At 36.3% G+C, this 11,827-nt stretch overlaps 2 protein-coding genes across 2 annotated transcripts; both read left to right on the forward strand.

Annotated features, from left to right (window-relative positions):
- Positions 1-607: 607 nt before the first annotated feature.
- Positions 608-1,632, forward strand: LOC105824565 (olfactory receptor 5M3). Its single transcript, XM_012662064.1, has one exon. It carries the CDS (start codon positions 643-645, stop codon positions 1,573-1,575), a length of 933 nt encoding a protein of 310 aa, XP_012517518.1. The 5' UTR covers positions 608-642; the 3' UTR covers positions 1,576-1,632.
- Positions 1,633-5,300: 3,668 nt separating this feature from the next.
- On the forward strand, positions 5,301-6,233 carry LOC105824566 (olfactory receptor 5M9). The gene has a single exon (XM_012662065.1). It carries the CDS (start codon positions 5,301-5,303, stop codon positions 6,231-6,233), a length of 933 nt encoding a protein of 310 aa, XP_012517519.1.
- Positions 6,234-11,827: the final 5,594 nt, after the last annotated feature.

Genomic DNA, 11,827 nt, shown 5'->3' on the forward strand with positions numbered 1-11,827 from the left:
GGGAATGTGCATGAAGTATGAATGTATATAAATGGTTTACCCTTTAACTTGACTTTGATGGCTACTGTAATCAGTTTTTTATTTAATTGAAAATATTGAAAGTATGAGATTGATTAAAATTTTCATCTGATGAATTATTTCATTAAGTGGCTTTCATCTCTAATCATGGATAATATGTTTATAATGAAAAAGAAATCATGTAAGCAAATAAACCAACAATTTTTGAGTTCTGTTAAAAAGAGAACTATGACTCCTCATAATTATTTAAAAAATGTAAACCTACCAAACATACCAACATTGGAAACACAGGATGTTTAAGAAGTAATCTTGGGAGTGTGATTATTCACAATACTTAATACAAGCATATTTCAATCACTAAACTTTGTATAACTGTTATATAATAGGATATATTTACTCATCGTATTAATAGTAACCTCAGAGAGCCTGTCAGATAACAGGGGCTCAGAAAAGATTTTCTGAAAAGAATGGCAAAATGTGATCGTAAATATTTAATAAAGGAAACAATGGATGGGGGTATGGATAAAGACATAAATTAATAAATGTGTAGCTCTTCAATTTTTCATTTATTTCATTTCAGTTGTCACAGAGATTTCTAACTCAGATTGGCTTAAAATTCAGAAAATGCTCAATTTCACCGATGTTACGGAGTTTGTTCTTGTGGGACTAACCGATCGTCGTGAATGGCAAGTTCTCTTCTTCATCATTTTTCTTCTGGTCTACATTATCACCATGGTGGGCAATATTGGCGTGATCATGTTAATTAAGGTTAGTCCACAGCTCAACAGCCCCATGTACTTTTTCCTCAGTCATTTGTCATTTGTCGATGTGTGGTTTTCTTCCAATGTCACCCCTAAAATGTTGGAAAACTTGTTATCAGAGACAAAAACGATTTCTTACACTGGATGTTTACTACAGTGTTTCTTTTTCATTGCTCTTGTCCATGTAGAAATTTTTATTCTTGCTGTGATGGCCTTTGACAGATACATGGCAATTGGGAACCCTCTGCTCTATGGCAGCAAAATGTCAAGGGTCGTCTGTATACGACTCATTTCTTTCCCTTACATATATGGTTTTCTGACTAGTCTGGCAGCAACATTATGGACTTATGGCTTGTACTTCTGTGGGAAAATTGAGATCAACCACTTCTACTGCGCAGACCCACCTCTCATCAAGATGGCCTGTGCTGGGACCTTTGCAAAAGAATATACTATGCTCATACTGGCTGGCATTAACTTCACGTATTCCCTGACTGTAATTATCATCTCGTATTTATTCATTCTCATCGCCATTCTACGAATGCGCTCAGCAGAAGGGAGACAGAAGGCCTTTTCCACCTGTGGGTCCCATCTGACAGCTGTCATCATATTTTACGGTACTCTGATCTTCATGTATCTCCGACGTCCCACAGATGAGTCCGTGGAACAGGGGAAGATGGTGGCTGTATTCTATACCACAGTGATCCCCATGTTGAATCCAATGATCTACAGTCTAAGGAACAAGGATGTAAAAGAAGCCATGAGCAAAGTGATCAACAGAACATGTTTAACAAAATAAAATAAAATTGAGTTAATGTCTTCTATAACTTATTTGGAGACAGGGTATTAGCCAGGAACATTACATATGAATACTAAACTAAAGGTGTTTTGGGGGTTGAAAAGGAAAAGAAAAATGATGCAAACTGGTAAAAATAAAGTAGATTGACCCATTCCTGGTTATGTAAATAGTGAAGATTAATTTACATGAATAAATGAATTGAAAAGGTCATGTGTGCCAAAGTTTCTAATTGCACCAACTGAAATTGCTCAAATATTTAACTAGAACCAAAAGACTTCCTTATTCAAAAATTCCATGGATGGATTTAGGAAATATTTATCTTCTCATTTAGATAAAATTGGGGCAGAAAAAAATAAAATAATTAATTTAATTTCTAGAGTTAAGAAATAAAAATAGTGATTTCCCTAATGGTGATGAGATTGTTTATTGTTTAATACTTCTTTCATTCTGTGGGGTTAGGTCTATTCAGAGACACTACCTTGAAGACAGTAATGTTATTGTTTTTATTATTTTTTAGTTTTCTCATGTTTCTTAAGAGACACAACATGGTAAGTGCCTCTCTTTTACAAATTCTAGTATCTTCCAAACTTTAACTCTTGTCACTGGTCCAACTATGCATGGTCACCTGGCAGTGTCTTCAGTATGACTGAGTGGGAGAATTAGTGGAGGGATGTTTCATTGTAAATGCAGGGCTCTCCAGATTCCACTTAATAAGTTAAATTTATATTCTTGTGGAATATTTGGCAAATCTGTGTCTAAGATATGGTAGTTACATATTCTAGTTAATTTTTGCATTTGAAAGGAATCAAATATTTGGGATGGACTATTTGTTGTTAGCAATAACGTTTTGCATCATAATAATATTAACGTAATTTTATATCTCTCTGGTACCTCATTTCATGAAGTATATGCATTCTATAAAAAGGACATCTGCTCTAGAATATTTATAGCAGCACAATTCACAATTGAAAAGATGTGGAAACAATCCAAGTGCCCATCAATACATGAGTGGTTAATAAAATGTGGTGTATGTATACCATGGAGTACTACTCAGCCACAAAAAACAATGGTGATCTAGCATGTCTTGTATCATCCTGGATGGAGCTGGAACCCATTCTACTAAGCGAAGTATCACAAGAATGGAAAAACAATCACCACATGTACTTACCATGAAATTGGTATTAACCGATCAGCACTTAGGTGCACATATAGTAATAACATTCATCAGGTGTTGGGCAGGTGGGAGGGGGGAGAAGGGGATGTATATACACATCTAATGGGTGCAGTGTGCACCCTCTGGGGGATGGACATGCTCGAAGCTCTGACTTGGGTGGGGCAAAGGCAATATATGGAACCTAAACATTTGTACCCCAGTAATATGCCAAAATAAAAAAAATAAAAAATAAAAAAATAAAATAAATGGTGTTGTTACATCTATTTCTACACCTGTCAGATTAATCATATTTATGCATTTCTAACATCACACCATAAAGCCTAGTTACCTTCCTCTGTCTCTGTTTCTTTTCTGTATTTCTCACTGTCCCTATCTCTCTCTCTTTCTCTCTCTCTCTTTCTGACACACACACACATACACACACACACACATAATTTCTTCTTTTCCAATTTATGTTTTCTTGAGATATTGTATACTATGTCAAAATTCCCTAGTATCAAGTTCATATAATGGACTAGCTTTAAAACAGGTGAAAAGAAACAGGATTCTAGGCACTGAAGGTTGCAGAAAAAAATTCCCTGAGCACAACTCTGCCCATAATCTTCTAGACTAAATGGAGGAAGTATATATTTTAGAGTGTAAACAATCTTGGTTGGCATCCATGTTCTTTGGCTTTATGGTATTTAAACTTGGTCAAAAAACTTAAACTCATACTTATTTCACATATGCATATTTTTATTCTTCAAAATAAGGATAATATTAGTCATAATTCTACTGAGGTGGTAGGATAATACTTGTAAACTATTTAGAGGTGAAAATGTACATGTGTCAATTTTCTGTATGCTTCATATGCAACAGGCATGGGGAAGAGTGTTATCCCTACATTATCTGAGATCTTCTCAACCACAGTGTAAGATAATAGTTTCCCTATTTCCCAGATGAGGACACTGAGGCTCAGCATTGTGTTACTTGTCTAAGGTCACTTAGTTAAAGTGGTATTGTAAAGGTATAATTCCAGACCTGTCTGATTTCAAGGTTAATCTCCCATTTCGTCAATGACCTCTACTTTTGGTCATTCTTCCAGACACTGCCAAGCGATTTATTCTTTGAGGCATCTGATATCTGAAACTGTCAGATAATATATGCATTTCTGTGATCATCTATCATAACAGATGTTGTGTTTTATAATGGAATATTTGTACAATAATAAAGTGACTTAAATTCTACATGACACAAACCAACCATATTTGCTGAGATGCATAATTGTCAATGTGTCAATAAAAGGGGACAGAACCTATGTGAAATTGGGACAGAGACTATACCATGATCAAGAATTTTGATCTGACTTTTATTTAAGAATTATTCTTCCCATCAACACTCCTTAACTTCTTTTACCCCTGAGATAGTTCTAACATTTTAATTATTATTTCTTCCATAATAACTTGGATAGTTCCTTAGAGAGATGGTCCCAAAGCTCCTAATGTTCAAGACATTATTATATAATAAATAGTGAGAAATTGCCGTTTGCTGTTCTCCTGTACTAAAGGTAGGTCTGCAAGTTCTGCACTCTTTGCAGTATAGATTGATGCAGTCAAATCTTTAAATTTTATTCCACATTTTGAGGAGAAAACTAATACTTTATTCATAGACATTTGTTATCAAGTATTTTGTTGTTTGGAATTATATTACTGGAAAATTTTTGTATTTCTATCCATAGCTTCTTCAAAAGTTTTTAAGAAGGAGCTTGTTATAATAGGATTTACAAAACTCTTTTTCCTCATTTTGTTGTTCTTTTACTCTCCTTTGCCAATAAAGACCGCTGGTTTTCACAATATTGTTTTAAAATATATATGAATGGAGTTGGAGATTTTGAGTCAGTTGGAATGATTAGTCCAGTAATTTGTACCTTCACTGTTTTTCTTCATAGGAAATTCCTGAAATGTTAATAGAGAATGAATTTGCTTTCTTATTTGTAAGTTAAACATTCAAACTGCTTGATTGTTTTGATGGATGATACACATATAGCTAATAAATGGGTTTTCTCCCAGAAGTCACTGTCTGCTGATCCTCTGTCAATGAGGTCACCTGACCTGGAGGAGCAGGGAGAAGCAATGGTCTAGTACCCCTGTGGTCAAACCTGCTATGGGCCACAAACAGCTCTAAGCAGTCCATCAAGGATGAATTATATGGAAGAGATAAGCTTCTTCTACCGTGGAGGAGGAGCAAAGTAAATTTTATTTTTTTTTTTATTTCAACATATTGTGGGGGTACAAACGTTTAGGTTACACATATTGCCTTTGCCCTACCCGAGTCAGAGCTTCAGTGAGTATTATATTATGTACCTGATTCATTTTACAGATAGTATTTTTATCGCCATATTAGACATTTTGCAAAATCTACCATGTTTTTTAAATTATTTGAATTGTAAAAGTATAAACGCAAATCAAAATTTCAAGACTAAAACAAATCAATTCACATGTTTTTTGTCTGTTTGTTTTTGTTATTTTTTAAATTTCCCCATAGGCAACCAGACTCAGTCCATGTTAAAGCAATGCCTAATTTCACGGATGTGACAGAATTTATTCTTCTGGGGCTGACCTGTCAGCAGGAGCTACGAATTCTCTTTTTCGTGGTGTTCCTGGTAGTTTACATGATCACTCTGTTAGGAAATATTGGTATGATCATTTTGATCAGCATCAGTCCCCAGCTTCAGAGCCCTATGTACTTTTTCCTGAGTCATTTGTCTTTTGTAGATGTGTGGTTCTCCTCCAATGTCACCCCTAAAATGCTGGAAAACTTAATATCTAAGACAAAAACCATCTCCTATGTGGGGTGTTTGGTGCAGTGCTACTTTTTCATTGCCCTTGTGCATGTGGAGGTCTATATTTTGGCAGTGATGGCCTTTGATCGCTACATGGCCATCTGCAACCCTTTGCTTTATGGCAGTAAAATGTCCAGGATTGTGTGTGTGCGGCTCATCTCTGTGCCTTATGTCTATGGATTCTCGGTTAGTCTCATATGCACACTATGGACTTACGGCTTGTACTTCTGTGGAGACTTGGAAATCAACCACTTCTATTGCGCAGACCCTCCTCTCATCAAGATTGCCTGTGGGGGAGTGCACATCAAGGAATACACAATGATTGTTATTGCCGGAATTAACTTCACATATTCCCTCTCAGTGGTCCTCATCTCCTACACCCTCATCGTAGTGGCTGTGCTGCGCATGCGCTCTGCTGATGGGAGGAGGAAAGCCTTTTCCACCTGCGGGTCCCACTTGACAGCTGTTTCCATGTTTTACGGGACCCTCATATTCATGTATCTGAGGCGGCCCACTGAGGAGTCTGTGGAGCAGGGAAAAATGGTGGCCGTGTTTTATACCACAGTGATTCCCATGCTGAATCCCATGATCTATAGTCTGAGAAACAAGGACGTGAAAGAGGCCGTCAGCAAAGCAATCACAAAGGCAAACTTGGGCCAGTAAAACTGCAATAGATATCTTTGTGGTATGTTGGTTTCTATTACAAATGACCACGCATAAACATCCTAGCACACAAGTTCTAGTTCTAAAGGCAACTCTTAAATACGCTGAGAGGTCCTACGTAACAGAAGGTTGCTTTTACCTCAGCAATGGACTCTAAATACCAAGCATGGTTTCTCCTACGTGTACAACCATATAATGAAAACTCACAGGGAGTCATTCACAGTGTATGTAAAATTGTACTACGTGCAGTCATTGCAGAAACTCACAAATAAGTTTAGATAAATAAATGGTAATGTAAATATATCCTTGTTAGACTGAACATTATCTTCTAGGGTATTTTCTATACATACATGTTACTCAACCTAGATTTCTTGTGAAATATATAATTTCTCATAAAAAGTAAAAAATTCGTTTCCTTTTCATGACCACAGAATGTTGATAAATCCGCTTTACCTAAAAAGTGTTCAAAAGTTTTGAAAATGCAATTGTATTTAGAATCTTCAACTTATGTCTTAATACAATCCTGTTTTTCATCAGTGTGCATTATTCAATAGTTAATAATGTTTATATCCCAATAGTCTGTTTTCCTACCCTGAGTATTTCTTGGTTTAAATTATGGTGTGTATATATATATATAATATAAATATATATTATATATATTTTACGTTAAGAGGGTGAACTATCTCTGACAGAAGATTTTCCTGCCAAAATACAAACTGGTATAAATTTTCTGATACTTAAAGTCTGCACTTTGGCGATAGCGTATTGTCTCATCAATTCATTGATTGTTATATGACTTGAAACTTGTTTGCTTTCAGCTTCTTCTCGCTAAAATTAAACTCTTTGACTCTGTGTATAATAGCTTAAATCAAAATTTTTGTGCCTCGTGTTGATCAACCAGACAAGAATCACTGTTCAAACAAATGTTGTTGTACTGGGCATGCATTCGAATGTGATAAATAGAGTTCTAAATGGTATCCACTTGGGCCTGGTTAAAAATACTTAAAAGTTCACTGTTTAATTTACCTGAATTGTTCTACATTCTATTCTTGCTACAGGCAAATTTGAAATTTGTCTATAGTAGGTGATTCTTGCTAACTTATGTGCTTAAAGGCAAATGGCAGGTAGAAGTGATTCCTGATAAGTGAGTTCATTCTCTAACAAGTGCTGATCCTATTACAGGGGTACACGATTTAGTATGTACAGGTTGACTCTGAGAGGTTGCGTTTAGTTGCAGTAATGGCTCTAGTACGGTGGATTAGGTCAAACAGACAGAGTTGTTATTCATGTGAATTTACCATGGTTTGCATGGTTTCTATAAGAGTGTACCAGAGACTGGGTAATTTATAAAAAACAACAATTTATTTCTTATAATTCCGGAGGCTGAGAAGTCCAAGGTCAACGTGCTTGTATTTTGCAAGGGCCTTCCTGCTGCATCGTAATGTGGCAGAAGGTGAAAGACCAAGAGAGAGCAGTAAGGGTTTGAATTCATTTTTATCAGGAACCCACTCTCATAAGAGTGTTAATTCCCTTATGAAGGCAGAGCCCTTAAGGCCTAATAACCTCTTAATTGTCCCACTTTTTAATGCTGTCAATATGGCAATTAAATTTCAGCATGAGTTTTGGAGGTGACATTCGAACCATAGCAGATGGCCATGTAAAGAAGGAGACAGGGATTGGAGTTATGCTGCCACAAGCCAAGGATGCCCTGGGGTTACCAGAAGCTAAGAAAGATCAAAGAAGGGTCCTCCCCGAGAGTGTTCAGAAGGAGCTTGGGAAACTCAGATGTACAATGTGCCTCCCATATTGTTCGATGAACTATTTGCTGTGACAGAGCCAGCTTTGAGTTTCTGAGCTTTATGAGAAACACTCCCCCAGAAGTTAATAGTATTAAAGCAACTTTGCATCTTTTGCCCACCACTCAGTGGTGGTTTTGAGGAGTCCATTTGAGAGAAGTCAGAGACACCACCCAGTGTCACTTAGCCAGCACATGATACAACTGAGCTTTGATTTCAAGACCATAAAATTGCAACAGCTAACTTTGTCTTATTTTGCTAAGATATCAGAGCTTAAATTTTGACTTTTGATCATGCCTGGGTCTGCATAATGAGCCTATCAGTGATATGAAAGCAAGAATGAATGTCAGAGTAAAAAGGTTAATCACATCAAGACAGGAAAGTGTTCATGTCTAACCATGGAACACACAATCAGCATGGCCTCATTTTTTTTCATTATTAACACGTTGGTATGTCCTTGGTTATTAAATCCATTCTAACACCTATCAGAGTACACAGAGTACTGTGTGTGTGTGTGTGTGTGTGTGTGTGTGTGTGTGTGTGTGTGTGTGCGCACCTGAGATGGGATGGCATCCTGTCCAGGGCTAATTCTGGCCTTAAGCTCTGATTTGCCATAATAGGCTAGGGTCACCCAAGACTCTGAACTGGGCCTTGCTTGTTATTAATCTTTCTCAACTGTATGTGTGTGCATGTATACACACACACACATACATATATACACATACACATATATATATATATAAAGAGAGAGAGAGTGCTATATACATACACATTTATTTCAATGTCTAATATTAGAAATGTTTTGGTATTTATTTAGAAGTTTGGTGATGTTTTTGTGGGCAGAAATATGCCATAGGACGTTAACTCTTATTTTTATCAATTAGCCCTATGGTAAAATTGGTTTCACTCTACATCATTTCTCTTAAAGTTGCAATTCCAAGAACCTATTGTTGACGTTAGTTGAGGATATACTGCTCTGCGCGTGTCTGTGTATGTGTGTTTATTTCCCAATGTATCTCCTCACCTCAGTACAATCCTGTGAACTCCAGACTCCCATATTCTGCATCCTACTTGACACCTTTATGTGGATGTGTATTATGCATCACAAATTTAGTGTCCAAACTGAATCCTGATAACCCATCTCAAACCAGCTCCTTTCCAATTCTCCCTATCTCAGTGCATGGAAATTTCATAGTTGCTTCAGGCAAAATCCTTGGAGTGAAGCTTGCCTCCTCTTGCTCATATTCCACAGTCACTCTGGTAGCAATTCTGGCTGGTGCTACTTTCAATATATCCAAAACTCAAATACTTCTTACCAACTGCACTGCTACTCTGTGGTCTTGTCTGCACTCCTTTCTAATACAAATATTTTTCGATGCAGTTCCCTGTTTCCATCCTTTGCCCCCATAGTCGAATTGTTAACACAGTAGCTGTAATAATTATTTTTAATAATAAGTTAGGTGATCTCACTCCTTTGCACAGAATCCTGCAATGGGTGCCCCAGTTCATCCAGAGTAAAATCCAAAGTCCTAACTAGGGTCCATAAAGTCTGGCATGACCTGTCCCCTGTTAACTTTCTGATTCTTAATCCCTTAATGCCTATCTTAAATCCACCATTCTATCCACTCTGACCTCAGACACTGCAGGGCACTCCAGGCTGAAGCGTTTGCACTTGTTTCCTCTCTCTGGATGGCCTTTTTCCCAGGTATTGCTATGCCCTGCTCTCTCGCCTCCGGACACTTCCATGGTGGTGACGTGTGAGAACACCAGAGCCAGACTATCTGGGTCCAAATCTGGTCCTGCCATTATGTTTTATAACAGCTTGGTCACATAACATATCTGTGCCTTGTTTTTCTCATCTTTTTTTTTTTTTTTATTTCAGGAAATTATGGGGGTATAAACATTTTGGTTACATGTTATGACTTTGCCACATCCCAACCATGATTTGAGACTTGCCCTTTCATCTTTAAAATTGGAATAGGAACAGTAACTGCCTTAAGTGCTGCTTTGAGGAATGAGTTAAGTGTGTGAAAATCCAGAATCATATCATATAAACATTAATTACTACTAGCACCATATTCCTTTCCTGATTTACTTTGTGTTTTCAATGTCATTTATTTTCATAAAATATTTTTAGGTCGTTAGCTTGTTTGTTGTCTTTCTGTTATTTATTGTGTGGGCAAAGTTTTTGTGTCCTTGTCATCGTTGTATCTGTAGTTCTTGACACCAATGAAGGACTGAATATATGATGGTTGAAATAAATGAATATCTTAGAAAGGTTTGGCAATTTGACTCACAAGAGTGCTCTAAGAATGTCCATTTTTTCTGCAACAACATCAAGCATTTTATATATATATATATTTCATCTTTACCAAGATGATTATTTTAAAATGCTGTTTTTTCTTTTATGTATATTTATTTGATCATTAATATAATGTTTTCATGTTTGTTATTTATTCACATTTTTTCTATTTCAGATTGTTCATGACTTCGGTGTCTTTTCATTATGTTTTTCAGATTTATTTACTGATTTATAATCCTAACTTTAAAAGATTTCAATATGCTGTCATTTATTAAAATCTTCTTTCCATGTTTACCCATGCATTAGGTAATTTACTGCTGATGAGTTTCAATATATAGAATTTTAAATGAATGCAAAATATCCTTAAGCTATTTCTTCTCCCCCCTTATTTTTCTCCTCTTTGTCCCACTTTCTCTCTCTGTTTCCTTCCTTCCTTTCTTCTTTCTTTCCTTCCTTCTATCTTTTTTCTCTCTGCTATGCTAGTCTTTCTCCATCATAAACATTATATCAATGTTCATCTGGAGCATTCTATGCCTTTTAAAAATATACTTCACCAATCTATAATTCATTTTAGTATGGGGAATAAATGAAGGATTCCACATTTTACCTTTTCTCCATACAACTGGTTGATTATCAGAGTCTCACTTGCTGTTTAAAACACCTTTTCCATTGTTCGAAATAGTGAGCATCTACTGCTGAGTGCTGTATTACGTCCTTAGGACACACATTGAGTAAATACACAGAAGATCCATGCTCATCTGCCACAGGTCTGGTGGGGGGGGATATTAATGTACAGTGAAATAGATTTTCCCAAACTATGGTCAATTATGAAGAAAAATATGTGATTCTATAAGAACATATAACAGAAGAACCTGGTCTAAAATGGAGATCAGTATCCTTTTGAGATATGATTATGAGTAGGAGTTAACAAAGCAATAATAAAATTATTTGAAATACTCCTATAAACCTGGGTTGCTTCTCTGATTTCTGTAATGTACCACTGACAGAGTCCTTTCTTCCCACTCTTCCTTTGCAGTGTTAGGATTATTATAAATTGAAAATGTCTTACTATTTGGCAATGTATTTCCTCATTTAATATTCTGTTCTTTCAAAACATTATAGTCAAGATCACCCATTACTTTTTCTAAACAAATATCTGCATATACACACCCACCCACCCATATATATGTGTGTGTGTGTGTGTGTGTGTATGTATACACTCATATGTAATTTTAGAATATGTTATTTGATAAAAGAAAACCCTTTGGTATTTTGGTTATAATTGTGTCACATTTATAAATGAGCTTGATGAGTCTTTGGGGTTTTCTAGATATAATATCATATCATCAGCAAAGAGCGAGAGTTTGATCTCGTCTGTCCCCATTTGGACACCCTTAATATCCCTCTCTTGCCAAATTGCTGTGGCGAGGATTTCGAGCACTATGTTGAATAGAAGTGGAGATAGTGGGCAGCCTTGTCTGGTTCCGGTTCTAAGT

Source organism: Propithecus coquereli, unplaced genomic scaffold, assembly GCF_000956105.1.
Source record: "Propithecus coquereli isolate 6110/MARCELLA unplaced genomic scaffold, Pcoq_1.0 Scaffold749, whole genome shotgun sequence".
NCBI classification, from domain to species: domain Eukaryota; kingdom Metazoa; phylum Chordata; class Mammalia; order Primates; family Indriidae; genus Propithecus; species Propithecus coquereli.